The 22,943-nt window shown below is 37.1% G+C and overlaps 1 protein-coding gene across 1 annotated transcript; it reads left to right on the top strand.

Moving 5' to 3' along the window:
• Positions 1–2,428: 2,428 nt before the first annotated feature.
• On the top strand, positions 2,429–21,236 carry LOC129268383 (homeodomain-interacting protein kinase 2-like). The gene is made up of 7 exons (XM_064105039.1): positions 2,429–2,583; positions 6,355–6,474; positions 13,603–13,745; positions 15,511–15,639; positions 16,605–16,776; positions 20,282–20,470; positions 21,105–21,236. The coding sequence occupies exons 1-7, from the start codon at positions 2,446–2,448 to the stop codon at positions 21,234–21,236; spliced, it is 1,023 nt and encodes a 340-aa protein (XP_063961109.1). The 5' UTR covers positions 2,429–2,445.
• Positions 21,237–22,943: the final 1,707 nt, after the last annotated feature.

Here is a 22,943-nt window from a genome sequence, read left to right as displayed (position 1 = left end):
TCCATGAAGTAAAACCTAAACCTTTTGGATGATTCGTTTGGGAAGTGATGCCAGGGAATTTGGATTGTCGAATGGTCAGACTTCTACTTTAAACTTTACAGCTTTGAACATATATAATAAAAAAATTGCTGATGCCAGTTTGCACCAAATGATACTTTGATAGACCTGCAATTTATGCCAATAGGAAGGAATTATCTGTTGCAGTTGATGTTTTATTGAGGACTTGTTATGGATTTTCAGGTAAAAAGCCGAAGGTCTCAGGAGTTTGAACTGCATTCATTAAAAGGGGGAGGGGTGGGTAGTATTCCTTCCCATGAAAACTATCATAGCAATCTGTACATCTAAACTTGGTATTAAGACAAGGACAATGGCTCCACCACCATGTTACTTTTCTTCAAAACTGTCCTTGTGTGAAAGGGCCCTCAGAGAGATGCCATCCTCCATTATCTCCACTATCTCCTGTATGACCATGACTAGGTGACCAATAGTGTCTGGAATTCGATGGCCCCGCTAGGTGATGTCATTCCAAGGTGATATATTGGTTAGGTGCATTGGAATGGAGACGTAATAACCATAGGTGTCCAATCACCGTCCTATCAATTGGTGAGAAAGAAAAGCTTATGTCGGCCATCTGCGCTGGTTCACAGATCAACCGATAAGAGCTGAGGGGCAAATCAGTGTATAGGATATATTCACCATCGTCTATACAAAAAGATGTTGATTACAAAGTACGTTTCGGACATTCGCACCATACCAAAATCGGGGGCCCAAGTAATTTGCGGTAACTTTATGGTAACAGAGCTCATTTGACCGTATTCTGAACTCGGGTTTAAATTAAACCCTGGTTTAAAATTGTGGTTTAATTATGGGGAGCCAATTGGAACACAAATTCCTATTTTTATCGTAACACATCCAATTTATTTACTCATATTACATCCAATTGTTCTTTATTGTCTGGGAATTATAACTGAAGTATTTCTCCTTTATGAAAGCATAAGGAAACAAAATAGTAAAAATAAGAAATATACATTTATAAACATAATTTTTTTTTGGCTCCCCATAGTTTTTGCACAGAATTATAAAGACCGTGGTCTATGAAGATAAACTTGACCTCAGAATATGGGCCAATGAGTTTAGATTGCCTGCAATTGAAATGAAGGTTTCAAAGTAGGCAAACATGTTTTTTTTTTTTTTGGGGGGGGCTACTTTTTACAATCTGCTACACTGTACAAGCTTTATCATAGCAGTGAATGGTGATTTTCTGGGGTTCTTTTTTTTGGGTAATTTCTAGGGTAATGGCAAAGTTACCATAGACACCGTTCTCACTGCCATTCTGAAACTAATACTGGAAACTAGTTTTGCGGAAACTAGTTTAACGTGTAATTAGAACGGTTGAAGCGGCAATTTTCCAAACCGATTCAGAAAACTACCTTGCGATGTAGTTTTGAAGATCGCTTCCCCTCGTAAGTAAGGACATAATCGTTCTTCGGGAAGCGATCTTCGCACATATTGAGAGTGGTGCTCCACACACTGTATGTGGAATGCCTACGCTGCAATTTCAAATGTTGCGCGAAACATGTCACCCCACTGAGAGTGTTCCCATAGCAATAAGACCGCTTTGCGTGAAGTGGCTCTGAAAACCACTTTCGGGTGATCAAATGGAAAAATGCTAGCAACGGGATCTTCCAAACTGGTTTCCGGAACCCCAGTAAACCAGTCATGGAAAGTATGAGAACGATGTCATACAGTATGCATTTGTAAACTCAATGTGAAATCAGTCCTTGGTCCCAATGGACAGACCTGTGTACTCCTCTGCAGTCTGCAGGTCCGAACGCATTCCCAATGGATGGATGAATCTAAAGGCAACCGCACACCTTACGATTGGTCTGCGACCCGATTTCAGAATAAAATGTAGTATAATTTGATGCTAATATTGATACATGGAATATCTTTCTGTGTGATGTTCTAAATCATCGTACGAATACCTATGTTCAAATCTGTGACTATGCTATCATCCTTCTTAGAATAAAAGCAAATTTAATATGTAGTCGTAATGACGTCATAGCAGTCGTACGATTGGCTACGATTTGAAACTAATTTGGCCTTTACTCCAAAATAAAAGCTTGCAATCTTTCAAAATGGTTATATTATTATTCTTTCAATTTTGATTTTAACCTCAAATAAAATTATATGTTCCATTCACATTTTCAGAAAATGAGCAAAATGCGATTTGTTCCGAAATCGGATCGCGAACAGTCGTAAGGTGTGCGGTGGCCTTAACAGGTCCATATTTTTGAGGGGAAAGTTATTCACACATGTACATCAGTACATGTACATGTTGTAGTTTCATCGATATCTCCCAAATATGGTATAAAACCGGAAAGTAACACAAATGCTGATCATGCCTTTTCCCTTTTGTTTTTTTCTCTCTTTCCCGTTCCTGTTATGGTTTGTCTCAGGGCGCCGGAAATCATCCTAGGACTGCCGTTCTGTGAAGCCATCGATATGTGGTCCCTTGGGTGTGTGGTTGCCGAGCTCTTCCTTGGTTGGCCGCTCTATCCTGGAGCCTCGGAGTACGATCAGGTAAAGATTATTAACTTCAAATTGGCAACATTTGTTCATGAAGTACATTGTGATTTTATTTGTTATGTTTACTGCAATATGATTTTAATGGAAAATTTCATCTTGTTTCAAATTGGCAATTTCCATTTACCCCTAATGTTGCTAATAGAAAGCTTTGATGATAGTTTCAAATTGGCAACACTGATTTTTTTTTTCTCATACGCAAAATATTGATAGTGGGGATTTTTATGTTTCAAATTGCCAACACTGATTTATTTTGTTCCCCTGCAAATTGCTAATGGCAAACTTCAACATTTGTTTCAAATTGACATCATTAACTTCCTATTTCCTCATCAATACAAATTTGTTATTTTGGTTTCAAATTGGCAACATCAATTTATTGTTTCTCTGCAGAAATATTAGAAATATAAAGTTTCATTGTTCCTGTGTGAATGGGCAACAATAATTTTGTTTCTTCTGTAAAATATTGTTAATGGACAAATTTGTTTTTATAAATTTTCAAATTTACACAATTTGTGTATTTGCTGGATTCCTTTGCAAAATGTTGTCAACAAGAATATTTCTTCTTTTTTTTGTACAAATCAGCCACATTGTATTTAATTTCCTCTGAAAAATGATTATGAGTTGGCATGAATGTACTGTGCATGAACACGTAGATAAAGGCATGTACATCCTAATAATGCATTTGCTGATTACTTGAAATGTATACTTTTAGCCAAAACTGGTAGTGTATATTTCATTCTGTACCATCCTTTGGGCTACACATTTGCATGTACTGTACTGTACATGTACATGTACAGCAAGGTAAATTTAACCAATAGCAGACGTATCAACCCAACATGGGCCGAGCTACTTGCATGTTTCCATACCAGTAACTCTCTAACCAAAAGGAAGTCTTTAATGACTTTCACGGAATAGTCGGGAACTCGGCTCCCCCCACCTGGATTTGCGTTGTAATGTAATAACATAATCTGATTCGAGTCGTAAGGCTTGGAACCATCGGCGCCCTGCACCCCAGAAATGTACACAAGTCAGGAAATAACAGCCTTAAGGGACTTTGGGAAAATATAATGATTCTTGTCATATTGATCACTAGGTATATATGTACACATGAACACACCTTGGGTTTAGTGGTGAAATGTGTTTGCCCAAGTAGAAAGCTTCCGAGTTAGGGCAAATATAAGTGACGTACTCACCAATGTTACCTAAAGGCTAAGAACCGCTTACGTTTTGATAGATCGATAGGGGATTTATAGGAGATTTATTATTAAATTTGTATGAGTTTTTAGTTACAGAGAATTCTGTACTCTTTTCATGATTGGTGGGTTTTATTGCAATAAATGGGGACTCTTCAGAAGAGTGAATTTTAGAAAAAGCGGCATGAATCTTCAAATATAGAATGTGCGAAAAGATCAACTCTCTTTAAGATCGACTCTCTTTTAAGAACCATTTCAAAGACTTCTCTAAAGGAAAAACATTTTATGAAAACTCAAACCGAGACTTATTTGAAGAAGCCCCTCACCAAATTTGAAGTTGATTGCTTTCCCTATTATCATTTACAACTAGAACTTGCTAGTTTGTTTTCATTTTGTAATTTTCTTTTTCTTATATTAATCTGTATTATAAAAATATGGTATGTTACTGCAGTGGAAGTGGGGACACAGTTAAAAAAAATTAGCACATTGTTTGAGCCTGTCACTTTAGCAACAAGTTTTAAAAACGTTTGTAATTATTTAAACTTTTTAAACAACTTGTTTAAAAAGTTTAAACAGTTTAAACAATAGTTGTTAGAAAGACGGGCTAAAACAACGTGCTTAGAATTTCGAACAGTGTTTTTACAGTGAAGAAGCTATGACAAGGGTTGCTTTGAATGTTGTGGACACACTTCTTAAATATTAAAATCATTTGTTATTGAGCTACAAAAATCATCATGTATATTATGTTGCTGTTCGAAATCCCTATAGCGTATGAATTATGAACTTGTATAGGTTTTTTTTTTTTGGGGGGAGGGGGAGGACATCCTTTAAAGGAAGGAAGGATGATCTTTCAAGTTTAAAAATAATTTTCCAGGAGAAAGGAACCTCCTATCACTCCAATCCTTGACCTCAATCCTTTAGTAGTACACATGAATATCGACTCTACAGGCATAAGGGGCATATGACACCAACATTTATAGAGATGACGCGAACATGATTGTATGGGACTGTTCACAGAATGCAGGAACTTCGAATGTTGCCCCCGGGGGCTCGATGGGGGAAGGGGCCGCTTATTTTTAGAAAGTGTTGGATGATTTGAGGGAGACAAACAGCGATGTGCTTGTGTGGGACTACAGTCATGATGAAGCCCATTCCAGCTAAGATTATAAGTCGTGCAAATAGGATTTGGGGTTATATTTAGGATTCACCGTGTGGGGATGTTGACAGTCATGTGGTAAAATTGTATGACAGCTTTTATTTATAAATGTTTTAGTTCATTGCAAATGAAAAGTGATCAAGATTGTAGTTTATTTTAGGGATTGTCTTTAATATGTAGGGTATTTTCAATAGATTTAACCGAAGCAAGATGTGTTGGTGGGCATTTCTTGTTGAATATCAACTAATTTCAGAATGATGATGCCCACATCGATCTTAATGTGTGGGACCACTTCCATCCAGTAATAGCTCATTACACAACTTATGGGGGAGGGTGGACGAGCGTTGACTTCTGGTTCGCAGGAAACAAGTTCATTGCTTGCCGACTGGTTTGTTAAAAAGAAAGAACACGAACATGAATATGTGGGCCTACGCCAGGCAGTATCTGAGAATAGCATGGGCTCACAGGGGGCGACAGAGGATGGGGGACATTTATTTTAGGACTCCAAACGCGAGATGTAGAAATGATATCTCGCTCACATACCCTGCCTGAGCGGTTTGATATTTGTCACGACACGGCCTCTCATTTTGTGTGACACAACAGGGGTGTCTGATCAGCGGAAAAGGAAGACGTAATTATAGAACCAACAGGACTTTGTAATACGATGACCTTTCTGAGTTGTCGTTTTGGAAGTGGTCATTTTGTAGTTGGTATTACACCAGAGGTCATGCGGGGTTCAGCCTTGGAGAACTGCTTTCTGCAAGAAAACACGAGGTTTAAAGTGATTAGAAATTGTTGAAGAAAGAGGGAAATGTTTGTAGTCAATTTGAATTGAATTCATATTTTGAGGACCAGGATTTGTTTTGGGGTCTATGCTTGTCTATTTGCATGCAGGATATTGCAGTATTTTGCTATTTTGAAGGGAGAATGAAAATGTACCTAATTTCAAGATCTATTAAAGAAAGAATGAAGTAAGAAAATTAATGAAATAAACAGCACTAATCCCTTCAAAGATTTGGAAGCTCACATGTGATTTAATGTTTTCTAAAAGAAAAAAAAGTTTTGCAAGAGTTGACTGACTCGCGTCATTCTTGAATGTAAAGTATGGCAATCATAGTAGTCACTTGTCCTGTAGTTTTTATATTTCATTATAAATTAGCGTGCAATAGAAGATCAAAATCACTGTACGTGTTAATTGGCATCTTCTTTAATTAACCATAGCTGTATCATACATAATTCGAATAAACAACCCTTTCATTACAATTCTGCTCTTGAGTTTACATTTTGTGTGATGTATTTGATTTTTTTTTAACATATGATTTTTGAATGTGAAATAAATGACTGTTGTCAATTTGAGGAGAGATAAAAACGATTAATGTAGATTTTTTTTCTCATTTTTTCTTTAATTTTATTTTCTAGATCCGGTATATTTCTCAGACCCAAGGTTTGCCTGCTGAGAATCTATTGAGTGCAGCGACCAAGACTACAAGATTCTTCAAGAGAGATATGGAATCCAATTTTCCTCTCTGGAGATTAAAGGTAATAAGTCAGAAAATAAATATTTTTCATCAATTTACCCATTTCCTTACCTACCAAAGTAAGTTTGAGGAAAAATATGATTTCAGTGATTTTCCATTAAAAAAACCACTTTTCGTTTCAAGAGGTCGTTTGCCTGAATTCCGTCCGGTTTCCGCGATCGTGGAAAATCACTGTCCCTATCGAGTGAAAGATCCCACTTTTCATCATTTTACCCATTTTCTGCTATTAATTTGGCACACATACTTTTTTTTATAATTTACATGAATGCGTACAAACACTTTGGTATTATTTCATTCAGTTTTGTTTGATCTCATTTTGAGATTGTTACGCCATTGGTATTCAGATCCAGTACCCAGAAATGAGCTAAAGAATAATAAGAACATATATTCAGATTTGATGATGATTATTTTTTTGAATATCACAGAGGTGAATCAGGTATTCACGTACATGTAGTTTATGGAGAATTTCACCCCCAGTATGTACATGTAAACATTGATCGCTATCTTTGGAAAAGGGCTGCAGATTTCTGATAGAAATTGCTCAATTATTCATCAGTTTTAGTTGATCGTGACAGATAACCACTACTGTACGTCAGTGGAAGCGAAGGTGATAAAAATCAATGGCTATATAAGATCTGCAGACACTGAAAACTCAGTCTTCATACACAGACCCTAATTGGAACTTATCAACATGTGGGTCTTCACACAAGACTAGCCCAAATGAAATGTGCTGTGTCCATTTTTGTGCACAAGTCATTGGCAGGGAATTTAGGCTTCGTATTTAGACCACTTTCCTTGAACGTAGGGTTTGCACAGAAAGCTAGTGAAAACCTATGCGCAATGCTATCTATGATCATACAGCGTTACTCCCACTCACTCTAGTCTGCAGGTTCAAACCCCTTGTTGACACTTAAACCAACGAAAGGGTCTCGGGATAAGCCTAGCAGATTGAAAGCTACACTGTACACTCATTTCAGTTGCTGGTAGGCTTAAAGTTCAGACTGCTTTTGTGCGTCCACAAACCCAAGCCCTACACACATGCAAGATTTACACTCACTTTATGTAGCACATTGAGTGGTGTAGTCGTCGTTTCCCCGACCGCAAATTTCTCCTAAACAGTTTTTAGTCTGCAAACCTACATGTATCATTCAGCTGATATTACATTGTTTTGTCTAATAAATTGTGTATTTTCGGAAGCCATACATTGTAATCACCACCATCTAAAGATCTTTATAGAATATCATAAATGTTTACCAGCGAGATTTATGTCTTCTTATCCCGTATCGGGATCGATCAAAGGTTGTGTCTGGTCACTGAGACTAATAACCTACACCTGTTGTCTCTACACTATTCCCATGTTAGCTCTGCAATGTATGCAAATGGCACGGACCCATTTTAGCTACCAGATACTAATTAGCATACCCTAACTACAGAGTCCTTTGCATTCTACACAAAGTTATGCTATGTGTCAGGGGACCGTTTCACACTGGTGACATGTTACTGTTCACATTTGAAACATTAGCCGGTGCATTTTATAAATGTCCTTGCAGAGCGTAGAAACGTACATGCAGTATGTTAGCATTCTACACAAGCTTATGTTATGTGTCAGGGGACCGTTTCACACTGGTGACATGTTGCTGTTCACATTTGAAACATTAGCCGGTGCATTTCAAATGTCCTTGCAGTGCATAGGAAGATTAATTTTCCCTCTCCAGATGTGAACTGAGGTTCTGCTATCAGAGCAAACTTCCCTCCACCTTTTTCAGGATGGAATAAATAGCCATTTCATTATCAAACGGTGTCCAAGGCATGTCATTTTGTATTGTAAAGTGTTAAAGTTAGAAGGGAAAAAAAATGCAAAAAATCACAGATTTGCTGCACACAGATTTGCTGCATATACTAGTAATAGTACACATATTTTTAGAACCAAAGTGCTTTTAATATATGCTAATAAAGAAAAGAATTTGATTTTTATTTTCAATCTTTGATTCAACAATCATGTCCATTACAGCGGCAGATGCCAGATTGCATAAACATTCCATTCACACAAATATAAATTGCATAACATATATGATCTGATCTGCAGTACTTCCGGCTAATGCGAAAAATTTCTACCAATGTGAAAACTCTCACATGTAATAGTACACACACTACCCACCCTCCTTTTCTCTCTTCCCTCCCGTAGTAGTGTCATATAACAGTCATGGATACATCTCATCTTCGTTTTCTTCTCCTGACATGAAATGTACACATGATTCATATCGCTTGCAAATGTCAATGACACGACATAGGACAATATTTCTCCATGTGGCGGCCAAGTTCGTGGATGGCGGGGGATGCCAAAATGTCAGCGTGGTTGAAAGGTAGGAAGGAATACTGGCTTTAGTCTGCAGGCACAGACCCTGATCGAAACTGGTGATCAACAAGTGGGTTTTCACGCGAAGACTAGCACATACCAAACTAACATTAGGCTGCACATTCAGACCCTTAACATGTTTGAAGGGTTTGCAAAGCAGACTATAATGGCTTTGGAGGTGAATCGTAGTTTGCAACGTGAAACTTTGTCCGAAGTGTCAAACAGCCTGAGCTGAAAGACTATGTGCCCTATACAGAGATTGCATTTGGTGTAATAGTTTAGAACTGTTATTTGACTATTAGGCTTGGCTCAAGGACCCATATTTGACAATAAAAATAAGAGCCTGCAGATGTGTAGCCTAGGCCCCAGGTGAAAAGTAAATCTTTTGAGCGTATATTACTAATATTAGGACTAGGAGGAAAGAAGTTGTGCAGTCAAGCGTGGCTTGGACGTTTGGGGGCACAAAGACTGGAGTAGAATGGAAGAATCATGGGGGTGGTAGGACTACATATATTTTATTATTTTTTGGTGGAGGTTGGGGAGGGAGGGGTAGGATAAGACTAATGATAAACAAGAAGGGGCGGGGCAATCTAATCATTATATTGACTGCATATTCCCTTTGCCAGATAGGATTGAAGAGGGAAGGATGTGGGCTGACCCCCCCCCCCCCTCTCAACAACTTGACCCACTGACTGTACATGCATTTCCCATAGATTTGTACCGGCAAGATCTGATACCCATAGGCAATGGGTTAACCTGTTAACTTCTAAATTATGTATGTATTTCTCATAATTTGTTCAGGGGGAAAAACCTGTTTCCGGTTGGCAATGGGGTAAACTACCGTACATGTAGATTGGAATAGCTGGAAAATGCAGAACAATTATTTAAATGGATGGCAAAAAAATTAGCGATAATGAGAAACGGAGAAGCAATTGCTAGGATGTGGTTTTCCTTGAAATAACACCTGATTACCAAAACATTAATTATGAGTGGAGTTATATTACGTTGCTCTCTGTCCACGCGTGAATGAATGAAACAAAGTTTGATTAGATCTGCTAGCCGTGGCAGGTGAACAGTACATAATGAATGGAAAGATATCCCCTTAGTTTCTATTATAGTTACTTTGCTGGGAGATATGTCGCTGTTTGCATGATTAACGGTCATATCATGTTTCCAATGCCTATAGCATGATAATTTGGTGTTGAAATGAAAGCAAACGTAGCTTTTAGAACATTCATGATAAACCTGTAGGCCTTTGTTGCACAGAGCCGCATCATTTTTTTTCCAACTCATTATTAAACACATGTTGATATAAAGTCTGATCATTTGACAAGCAAGTTCATCCAAATCTGCCAACATCGGTCCAAAGGCAAAATCTGGGTGGCAGCGCCCATGCCGGAGAACGGTTTCCCTTTTTATACGATATTGCTTGTGGAATTCTCATTGGAAACTACAAAGAAAGTATTACATAGTCACCTCATTCCGACTGGAATTTGGAAAGGAACCAGAATCGAGACATGAATCATGCAGAGGGGGAATAATTTTATACATTGTACTGGATTTGTTATGTCTTGGTTCACACAAGCTTTTCGAAGAGCAATAGGCAGAGCTGCCAAGTAGTACGATTTTTCCGTATTTAGTACGTTTTTGCAACCAAAATACGGCAGTACGTTTTTTCTTCAAAAAATATGTTTTTTGTATTAAAAAATACAAAATCGAAATTTATTGAGAAAATCATCTCTATATGTCTCTATTTCATGAAACGTACACAAATATGGTTATTAGATCAATGTAATTTCAGGTAACTTGTTTTTTTTTCAATCATTTTGTAAAAACCAGGGTGAGATATACACAAGTTTCAATGTTTTTTTTTTTCATCTGCAAGAGCAGTGCACATTTTAGCTTGCATGCAGCTTGAGTGCCGTGATGGGCGAGTGCGCCACGCATTTTATTATGAAATACACTTTTTTTGGGAAAAATACAAAATATTTATCTCACACGGTAAAAATACTGATTTTTTTGTCAAAATACTGATTTTGGGGGATAAGAATACTGAAAATGCAAAATACAACATGGCAGCTCTGAAAAGGGCCGTCTGCACCAGCTCGAGTTTTCAAATTAGCGCGCTATTTCTGATCCGGCAAATTATCCCGATCTGAACAATCTCAAGATTATTTGTAATATGAGACGCAATTTTCGCGCTAGTTCACTGGATTAATCTTGAGATTGCAATCCCAAGTCAATTTGGGATTTTTTGCAAAATAGCGCGCTATTTACGAATTATCCCGCTAATTCGCAGTTGCAGACGCACTCGGGATTATTTATTCACGGCGTCAGACCATAATGCATCGATGCCTCGCTTGAGCAGTAATCGCTCTTCTTGCGATGGTGGGGACGGGGTTTCTTGAATCTCGAGATTAATCGCGAAGAGGGCCGATCGGGCTAAAATCTAGAGATTGAGCAATCTGAAGCTGGTCCAGCACTGCCTATTGATTTGAAACTGTAATTAACCATAAACAGCTCAAAACCAGTTCAGATTTTAGGAGGGTGCTTTTGCTTATATAGTGTCTGGAGTGTTTAGGAGGTAGTGTGCATGCCTGACCTGTCACCTAAACCACAGGAGCATGTCATGTGGTCAGTCGTAAGGCCAAGCTTTGAGATTTACTGCAAAAATTTCAAGGAAGTCGGTTCCCTCGCAACACGATTTCAAACTTTCTTGCTCAAGAAATATAATTAGCCAATAGAATTTTCCATACATGAATAATAGTGAGCGAGTTTAAATAGGCCTACATGTGTTGAATATTGTCACTCGTAATTGCACAACAAGCAAAGGACAATGTGACTAGCACCACAATTGAAGTGCTGTGCTGAAGTATGAATGAAATCGGTGAAAATTCACATTCCAAGGAAGGATAAATCAAAATGTGATTTTTTGATGGTGAGAAAAAGTAAACTCTTTCTGCATCCAATGTAAATGCAACTGATATCGACCATGATTTTGGACAGAATCCAGCTAATTTCAGATGAAATCCTCCCCCCAAACTGGAGGTATAAAATTGCCGTTAAAGGTCAAATAAATTCTACAGTAGGAAGGCACCTTGTTTATTGGCCTGTCTGTTGACATTAAAAGTCATCTTGTCTTTCGTGGAAGTAAAATAAGGAAAAGTGAATTTTGAAATGTTTGAAAAAAAGATGGCAAAGGTATCATTTTTTAGAATGCCTGATTAGAGCGGTGTTTATATGATTCCCACGTGCTATTTGCAATATTATTCAATGAAAGTCAATATGTTATTAAAAGAATAAATTAGGCCTATTCTGTAAGACCAGTAGCAAGTGGGACGGCATGGTTTTATGAGGGTCGGTTGCATTAAACTTCATTAGTTCTTTCTATTGAATAAAGAATCTCTTATGATGTTCTTTAGGTGGAGTTGTATCAAAGTTATTACATTTCAAAATTAATATGAGAAGATCCTGGGTAAATATGTTCTTTAATATTCACAATTATATGGAGTCAAATTGATATATTTTACGAATAACACATCCTTGAAACTTCTCAATAAAATTTATCCTCATTTTGAAGTGACCCTATAAAGTATTTTTATTTACGGGACAATATGTTGTTTACAACTTAAAAAAAAAGATTGTAAATGAGGTTTTGGTTGTGCAGTTTTGATTGTTTGAAGCATTCACTGACTCATGTTGTAATGATAGGCGGACCGGGGATCTATTGGCTTCGAAGTCCCTGGATATCGCGCCATCAGCCAAATTTTCTTCCATTTCGTTTTAATGCCAATGTGCTCTTGTATTATGAGTCCTCAGGGATGGTGGCAATAAGAGACAAAAGAGAAAAGAAAATTGGCAAAGGTGAAGGTATTTCTTGCGATGATAGACTCGTGAAATCTGAGCCGCTTTGATTGTTCTGGAAAGCAGACATTGTGGTAGTAAAAGGATAATGCGTTTTACAAGATGGTGCTGCACCAATGTAGGCATGTCTGCCCTCCTGGGACAAGGTTTATCAGTTGGAGAAAACAGAAATAATGAAGCACCTGGATAATCGATACTAATGTAAATGTTTTTATGGCTAGCTAGAACTGGGCAATTCCAAGCAAAAGTGGACATTTTCCAAAAATTTATATTGGCTCTATTTGAAATCTGGATCAAATTTTTCTAGAAAAACTCATATATATTGGATTTCATAAATACAAAAGGGGAACATAATAAGCCACAAATTTTTTTTCTTACGCATCTCCTTATAGGAAAATCCAAACCATACAAAAAATTCTATACATGGGACTACATATATTGTCTTTTACTTAATTTCAATTTAATAGAAAACTATTGCTTGTTTTGTAAAATTTTCTTTTGGATAATCTGAAGGTCATCATTTTACATCATATCAAAAGAAAGTTTTTAAATAAGAATATATAAATAAAGTGATTGCTTCTTATGTTTACTGTGCTCTTTACTAATTCTTTAATGGTGAAGACAACTGTCATACTCATTCTTCCCAGGCAGTTGATAATGTTTTGGGAGTTAAATGAGCTTATACTTTGAACCTCTACTGTTAGAGATTTATGTAACAACTGGCTTAAAACCAGAGTTTAAATTAAACCCGACTTCAGAATACAACCAATGAGGCTGAGAGAAGAATCACTGCAGTAGTGAGTGTAAGCTAGTCATAAATTCATGATTGAAATGAATAGGAAAAAAGGGAATAACTTTAAATTTCTGGATCATCGTGTGAACTCACCTCTGCATTTTTCTTTTGCTTAGAACCCTGAGGAGCACGAGACAGAGACTAGTGTAAAATCCAAAGAAGCAAGAAAGTACATCTTCAACTGTCTGGATGACATCGCTGGGGTCAACCTGCCCACCGACCTGGAAGGAAGCGAATACCTGGCTGAGAAAGCTGACAGGTAATAACTACTTCCTGTTTGCGACCTTAGACTTGAGGTTACTCCAAATTCTGACTAATGAATTGATATTAAGTCTATGGTAGCATTTACTTTTTGACATTTAGAGGATTTGGGGGAGAAGGAGAAAAGAATTGTTGGCATATTTGGTGACCTAGGAGGAAGTGGATACCTAGTGTGTGATGACAGTTATATAAATTACTTCCTCCTTGTGACTTATGATTTCTTCGGTCTTTCTAGTTTTGGATTTTATCAGATTATATAGGGATGAACGGGGGGGGGGGGGAGAATGAATGATTTATTAACTGACCCCGAAAGAAGGTAAATAAATACCTTGAGGAGTGTGACAGATTACATCTACTTCCTTTTTTGTGAACTTCAACTTGAAGTCATGCTGTTCTGAATGATACAATGTCTTTCTTCATGGATGAAATATATTGTCGGGGTAGAGATTGGGACTTGACTAGAAATGATTAATTGGTTGACTTGCCGGGCGACCCGGGAGGAAGTGAATGCCTGGGGGAAGTCAAACGAGTAGTGCTTCCTCCATGTGACCTTACGTGTAGATGCGCAGTCATGACACACTGCATCATTGGATAATTTCTAGAAGCTTGTAAACATGTTTGAATTCAAGGAGGCCTATAACAGAACATGACTTGTGTAGTTATGACATGGTATATGTACAAAAAGGCATTTCTGAAAAGCTTATATAACAATGTCTTCTCCTGTACTACGGTATACTGCCCAACTGACTTGCCTACAGTAGACAATGCATTGAAATAGTTCGAATATGGTTCAGATAATTATGTACAATGTGTAGGTATGTATTTGAAAGCGGCATCCGAAAAAAAAAAATTGTCTGCTTGCATGAAGCTTTATATAGTATTGTCCTCTACAATAATATTATTAAAGCTGCAGTAATTTTCATATAAATATTCCATTAAAGGAGAATGAAACTCTTGGAGCAAGTTAGCTTTTGTGAAAGCAGAAAAATCAAAGAATAAGATCAACAAAAGTTTGAGTGAAATAGGACTAGCAATAGAAGAGTTATGAGCATTTGAATGTCGAGATCACTAATGCTATGGAGATCCTCCTTTTGGCAATGCGACCAAGATCTATGATGTCACAGATCATGACAGATGAACAACTCTCCCCTTTTGGACACTGAAAATATACCCCAAAACATCTCTTTTTGCTCATTCTAATCATATGACAAACGATCCATCAATGATATAATGTTGTGAAACCTCTGTACTTGTCCTCTCATAAAGAGAACACCCCACCTTGTGATAGACTCTATAAAAGTGAGAATATAAGTGAAATAAGTACTAAAGTAATGAGGGAGTTGTACGTGTGTGACATCACAGATCTTGGTCGCATTGCCAATGGGAGGATCTACATGGCATTAGTGATCTCGACATTCAAATGCTCATAACTTTCTTATTATTCATTCAATCTTCCTCAAACTTTCAACAATATGTTTCTTTGATTTTTCTCTTTGATATGGATTCAGCTGGTTTCAAGGGTTTCATTCTCCTTTAAGTTTAATCAGTCATAATGGCTGACCTTATGGACGACAGATATTACTCTCGGGCCTTTTTATCAAAGTGGAAACAATGGCAGAGTGGGGATTTGAACTCACAACCTTGCGATTACGAGTCCAATGCCCTATCCACTGGACCACACGACCCGATGTACATTTATGCAGCTTAAAAAAGTTGATAAATGAATGAAATCTATGTTTTGTTTATATGTTTGGTTAATTTAGGAGAGAGTTTGTGGAGCTACTAAAGAAGATGTTGACCATCGATCCAGACAAGCGGATCACCCCTTTGGAGGCTCTCAACCACCCTTTTGTTAGTCTGACTCATCTAGCAGAGTATGCTCATTGTAGAAAGTAAGTATCATCATTCCTTCCATCTATCAATCTTCTATCTATCCTCTTCTCCCTTCACCTTCCCAATCTTTCCTTCTTTCTCTCATACCTCACAAGCTCTCAATAATTTCTAGCAGAGTATGCTCATTGTAGAAAGTAAGTACATGTATCATCATTCCTTCCTTCCATCTATCTTTCTATGTATGTATGTATGTATGTATGTATGTATGTATCTATCTATCTATAGATCTATCTATCTATCTATATATATGTATCTATCTATCTATCTATCCTCTTCTTCCTTCTCCTTCCCAATCTTTCCTTCTCTCTCTCATACCTCACAAGCTCTCAATAACTTCTAACAGAGTATGCTTATTGTAGAAATTATCATAATTTCTTCCATCTATCTATCTTCTTCTATCTATCCTCTTCTTCCTTCACCTTCAAAATCTTTCCTTCTCTCTCTCATACCTCACAAGCTCTCAATAATTTCTAGCAGAGTATGCTCATTGTAGGAAGTAAGTATCATCATTCCTTCCATCTATCTATCTTCTATCTGTACTCTTCTTCCTTCACCTTCACAACCTTTCCTTCTCTCTATCATACCTCGCAAACTCTAAATAACTTCTAGCAGAGTATGCTCATTGTAGAAAGTAAGTATCATCATTTGTTCTATCTACCATGTTTTCCTCCACCTTCACAATTTTGCCCTCTCTATCTTACATGTATATCTTAAGTCCCTTTTAGAGTATTTACAGTATTTACATTTCTTTTACCTATCTCCTACTGATTCTCTTTTCTCGTTCTCTCTTATCTGAATTCCCTCAGCCATTAATGGCAACCAGCGGAGTACGGTCATTGTAGAAAGTAAAGATCCACATCATTCCTTCTATCTATTCACTTATTCTTTTCTTTCCTTTTCTCTCCTCTAAGAATATCAATTGAAAACTGTTGCTTACTCTGTTGTGTAATTATCCCTGACATAGCACCAAGGCATCCGTGCGAGCCATGGAGGTGTGCAAGCGTGGTACCCAGCTCTTTGAGGGCAACCTTCCCAGCGTCCCGGCCAGCTTCGGCGGGGTCATGACCCCTTCGGCCAGCGCAGGAAATCTCAACATCGCCTTCAACAACCAGATCAATGCAGCTATTCAGAACCAGGTAAGAGAAGAACATGGATAAAAGAAGTATAGTATTTTGAATCAATTGTGTAATTTTTAATTTTGGTGAAGTTAAAGCTCAGTTTGAGTTTTGGTGTAGAAGTTAATGAGAGGGAATAGCTGGAAGGAATCTCAATTGGTTTATCATATGCCACAATGCTTTATTGAGAACAACAAAGTTTAATAAACATAATTCAGGCTTGTTTGAAATTGTCTTCCTTTTATTACCACATGCTTGGTGTAGCAAGCACAGGAAACAACATGTGGGACCAATATACTATATAAACAGTGGGGGATGGATAATATGACTTTGTTGAGTCTTTGTGGGGACTTGGGAAATGTAGATTCCTTTTTGCTTTTCCACAATGATAATGATAAAATTATGTCATCATTTAACCCTCAGAATAAAAACATTGCTGGCAATCTGATGATGAATTTATGATCAATTAAGCCTAAGGAGTGTTTCATGTTATGAAAGCTCCAATACTTGTTATTCTCAAGAAAATATATATGCATGGAGTTTGTAGGGTGGCATTTCAATTGTCCGTTGCTCTCGCCCACATTTACTCGGATGGTGTCGTAACCATGGAGAAACATTAGTTATTAATGGATGGACGCAAGCCTGGAGCTCCCTTGAAGCGCCTAAGCACGCCATGTTAATTAGCTCTGCACCCACACTTGATCAATGGAGTGTTGGAGGCAAAAACAAAGAGATGCATATCAGAGCTAAGGGTGGGCGATATATCACTTTTTTTTTAGGTTAATGATGAGCTGCACTTGGGATGTTTTTTTTTTAAATCAACAAACTGATTCATTAAAGGAATATCATTGCCAGCAACAGTAATAAGAACAGTTAAGCAGGAAATTAGTTTTAGGAAAAGTAAAAAGAAGTAGTGGTATTAATTAATGAAAAACATCATAGGAGGAAGCGTCACTGTAAAAGACTACTCTTTAAATGACCTCCCATTAGTGATACTATGAGTATCAAGCAGTGTTTGAGCTGACAATAGGTGTGAAGTCCTACCCATTTATACATTTCTGTACAATTTCTTATCATTTCTTATCATTTCAAAGTTCAAACCATTGCAGCATAAACTAATTATCACAGGGTTCCTAGCCCATCAGGGAAATCAGGAAAATCATTTTTCTTTTTTCCAGTCAGGGAAAAATCAGGAAATTTGATTTTAAAAATACCTCAAATCAGGGGAAAATGCCTCATATGAGGGAAAAGTCAGCGAATTTCGATCAGCCCAAGAGTCAAAAGCATGGTAGTCAGTCAGACTCTTGATATATTTTGTTTCATATCAAAACAACATCCATTGAATGACTGGTTATGGTGGTACTAATTAGTTTTACATTATTGTTTTTATACTGAAAATACATGTAATTCACTGCAACAACTTAGGAAACATGCGAAACTGGAAATGGGTTTAAATAATTATGAGGGAATTTTTAAGCTTCCTGAGGGGAAAATTAGGGAATTTTGTTTTCTTGAAAAGCAGGGAACCCTGTATTAAGTCCATGATAGCCATTATTTCCAAAATAATTTAAAGAGTAAAGCCACCCCCCCCCCAAAAAAAAATAAATATATAAAACTAGCATCAATAATCTTTTGTGGATATAAAACCATGGTCAGTTGCATTCATGTGGAGCGTTGTGGCCCAGTGGATTAGTCTTCTGACTTTGAAACAGAGGGCCGTGGGTTCGAATCCCAGCCATGGCGTAATATCCTTCAGCAAGAAATTTATCCACATTGTGCTGCACTCAACCCAGGTGAGGTGAATGGGTACCCGGCAGGATTAATTCCTTGAAAGCATGAGCACTGAAAGGCAGCTCGAGCTAAAGCCGGGGTAATAATAACAACGCGCCTTGGAATAGAATATTTCAGATAGATGGCGCTATATAAATGCCTATTATTGTTATTATTCAAATTGCTCCCCCCCCAAAAAAAAAAAAATAATGATAATAATAATGATAAAAAATAAATAAATAAAATACAATTTAAAAAAATATCCAGAACAAATATCTTTGTAAATTCCAACCGGCTATGCTCACTTTTTGCTTTGACTCAATCTGTGATCGTGGCTTCATCATTATTTTTATAAGTGTCACATCTACATGAATTGAATTGAATTTATTAGAATGTCACTGGCATTCGCCAAAATGTTTTGTTCAAAACAAGAAGTACAAAATGATACAAAACAAATATAAAATTCAAGGAATATAAGCAGATAAACATGTAACCAAGGCATGTGACTTTTCATTTTACTCAAAGCTAGAGTGAGAGGTTTGTCACTGTTGTTTATAGAGGATTGTAGAGGCTTATAATGAATTACAGAACTGAAACCAATCGACCTAAATATATCTCGGATCCTTTTTGCCTATTGTTCATGGCTTTAGAATTGGTTGACATAACATTTATTGTTTAGAAATGGGAATTCTGGTTATGAGTAATAACCACATAGAAAGTTCTTAAATAGGTTTTGATTAATGTTTTGAAAGCCTGTACAAAGTTTTAATAAAGATTTAGTGATGTGAGTTATAGGATTATCACTCTAACACTTATGAATTTCTGTAATACAAATTCTACACTGTAGTGACCGTTCAAACTAATTTTCAATGTTTGAACTGATTGTTGAGTAAGATTTGCATCATCGTTATGTTGTGTATACGAGATACCTTTCAGCAAACAGTATGGTTAGATTCAAATAAGAAATACATGATTTATAAACAATGTAATTACAAATCTATTATTAGAGAAAGAATGTATTAAAAGTAAAACCTCAAGAGAAAAATTAATAACCACAAGAATGGGAAAAAATATGCTCTTAATATGAACAGGATTTTTTTTTAAATCTGTCATCAACTCAACATTTATAGTCAATGCATTTATTACAATTTTGATACACGTATATATCCCTGTTTTCTTTAGTTCATATGAAAGTTGAAATGCTCTCAAATAAATTATATCTGGAGCAGTTCATGAAGTATGAAGAATATCGAAAAATTAGGCTTTGGACATACACAATAATAATGAGAATTATACCCGTGATATACCATATAGAAATTATCACTTTATTAAAAGTTTCTCAACACTTTAGCACAGCAACTGCTACAAAGAATTAATTCCAGCCATAAATTAATGATCATTTCATGGAATTGCCCCATTATATGGGGTCAGATGCAGAAAAAGTTGCAATTGCTGGAAAGCTAAATTTTGCTTCAAGCACAATCAATTGCTAGCCAAGTAAAAGATGATGCCTTTATAGCAATTGCTTTATATCGTATGCATATTAACCCATTGCTTGTGCTTAAACCCTTTTCTTGACTTCAAATGCAATTGCTAGCGGTTTGAACAATAGCGACGTCATGCTGGTGCGTACACGACTCACAGAAAAAAGGATGGACTCGATTGCAAAGGTGTGGCAGTGCAAAATATTTTCATACAAGCAGAAGCCAAGAAAAAGCATCTGACCAAATGACCTTTTAAACTTTTCCATCGTTAGGCACACTCGCAGACGTTGGGTACCTCGATCCGATCCCAGGCACCCGAGTTCCCGTTCCTCCAGTACCATCTTCAGTCCGGTCCCTACATACCGTACCAACCACCGCAGATCGCTCAGAGGGTGTCCCAGAACACCAACCAACAACAACCGGCAACCACCCAGTACCCAAGACCGGATCCCTTTCAACAGGTAATACCATAGTTCTTGTATTTTACTCTGGTAAAAAGATGGCCTGTCTGTAAAGAATTTAGCGTAAACATTTACTTCAAATTCCTCAAAGGGTGTCCCAAAACACCAACCAAAAATGACCATCCACCACACATGACCCAAGGCCTGATCATAACATTGGAACATTGATCTAGAATAATAAAATATTCAGTAAGGTATGAAAAAAAATTGTCGTTGAGTGTAAAAATCCTGCCTTAACTTTTGACTTATATGTTAGTCAGTGAAATTATATGGGGCATGCTGCGTTATATCTTCTGGATAGGTCAAAAAGAAGTATTCAGTTACCAGAACCATACCTTGCCTTTATAAATGAATTGACCGTAAATGTTGTTAGCCCCTACAGGTCTACCCTGTCATGGACAATCATGTAGCAATGGTCAGTTCAGCTCCTTGACCATATAGCTTCATTCAAATGTTCCTTGACCAGAGCGATAACTTCCCTTTATCAAAGTAGTGATTATAAATATTGTTAGCCCTTACAAATCTATTGGAGTTGACAATCATGTAGCAATGGTCAGTCCAGCTTATAATCTTGTCCAGAACGATACCTTCCCTTTATCAATGAATTGACTGTAAATGTTGTTAGCCCCTACAGGTCTACCCTGTCAGAGTGGACAATCATGTCGCAATGGTCAGTCAAGCCCCCCAACCGCAGAGTCTACAGATTCAGCCTCAATTATTCACACAGGTCAGTAAAGCATTGTCTGTTTGTCTTTTTGTCTCTTGATACTGGTCAATTTTGTGTGTGTGTATATCGTTTTTTCTGGTGGCAATCAAATAGCAGTAGCCAGTCAGGCCCCTATGTTTGTCTCTGTCTTTGCGCCTTTTTGTACGCATGTCTTTGTATATTTTATTTCTATCACTGTCTCGTTTCACTGTTTTTCCTCCCTTTATGTGCGTCTGTATCGGTCTTAATGTCTTTTTCTTCCTCAAATGTTTCCTTCTTTTTCCTTCTTCTTATATTTTATTTCTATCACTGTCTCGTTTTCACGGTTTTTCCTCTCTTTATGTGTGTCCGTATCGGTCTTAATGTCTTTTCTTCCTCAAATGTCTCCTTCTTTTTGCTTTTCCCTCCTGCTTTCTCTTTTCTGTTCTCATCTTGAATTTATGTCTGTCTGGTTGTCTGTATGGCTCTCTGCCAATCTCTCTCGCTCTCTATCTCTTTCTCCCTTCATATTGTTTATTTTCTTGGTCTTTCCATCTCTCCTTTACTTGACTCTATTTATGTTATTTGTTATTATCATCACTCTTAATGCCTTTTCCCATTTCTTTCTATCTCTAGTACCTCGCGTTATGCTTATGCATATCCTAGTCATTAAAACTTCCCCAATGCCTATCTTCCTTTAAGAATTTTAAAGAATATTTGTGAGGTGACGAGGGCTTGACGGGAAATCGTGTGGTTTTCAGGGTATCTTGATTCCAATCCCATATGGCATGGAAAATGGCAGAAATAGATCACTCTGGAGGATTTCCAAACTTTAAAAAAATGATGAAAGATGACCAGAAAACATCCAGTTTCCTAAATGAATATTATTAGGAACACACCTTAGGGGGGAGAGAGAGGGAAAGGGGGATTACAAGTGACATTCACCCTATTTTTATCAAGCTTTGACATTATTTGTGGTTTGATATATTTACCAGATTAATATTTTTCATTTTTACATGCTTTGACCAAGAAATTCAATGAACCGACCTTACGATACATCAGATGTTTTAGTTTCAAAGTATACCCAGTTGTTTTGTGTCCGGACAGGTTGTGTGTCCGGTCAATCAATATGTAACAGCCATGTGAAAAAATCAACAAAGCAACAAGCAAAGTTTTATCAGTTTGTTGTACAAAATGTTGGGCAGTATTATAAAGAACAAAAATGTAGAAGACTACAACTAATGAATTCATATTTTTTGTGTAATTCAAAGCTGAAAAAGAAGGCTTCAATACAAGTGTCCGGACATCGCACCCCCCCCATCCTATATTTCATTTTATCCTTGTTTTTTCTTTTAAAAATATGTGATCTATTAGTATTATAGACCTAAAAGAGTGTTCCCTGAAGCATACAGTCAGTACTTCCCACTGACTGAATTGTTTTGAACCAATCAGATACAATGATTTCAGTAGCTTATAACAGTTTTGGGTGATATTTGTTTCATGAAACCACCCCCCCACACACACACACTTTCTTCAATAAACTTTGAAAGTAGGTAGTCCTTCTCAAAATTGTATTAATTTCCTCCCAAGAGAGTGTTTTCAGAAGTTGCTATTGATATTTGAGAACGATGCCCTTTGTAGGTGTATGGAGGATTCAGTGGACTTCCTGGAAGTATTCCTCCGAGTTCCTTGAACAAAAATATATATATTTTGGGAGCTCCCCTCGGAGACATTCAAAAAGACTAACATTGAGTGGTTATTTATATCAAGGAGAGACTGTTGAAGAGT

This window comes from Lytechinus pictus, chromosome 9 (genome assembly GCF_037042905.1).
Source record: "Lytechinus pictus isolate F3 Inbred chromosome 9, Lp3.0, whole genome shotgun sequence".
Classification (NCBI taxonomy): Eukaryota; Metazoa; Echinodermata; class Echinoidea; order Temnopleuroida; family Toxopneustidae; genus Lytechinus; species Lytechinus pictus.
The sequence above is the reverse complement of the archived record's forward strand: the minus strand, read 5'-3'. Positions and strand labels throughout refer to the sequence as shown.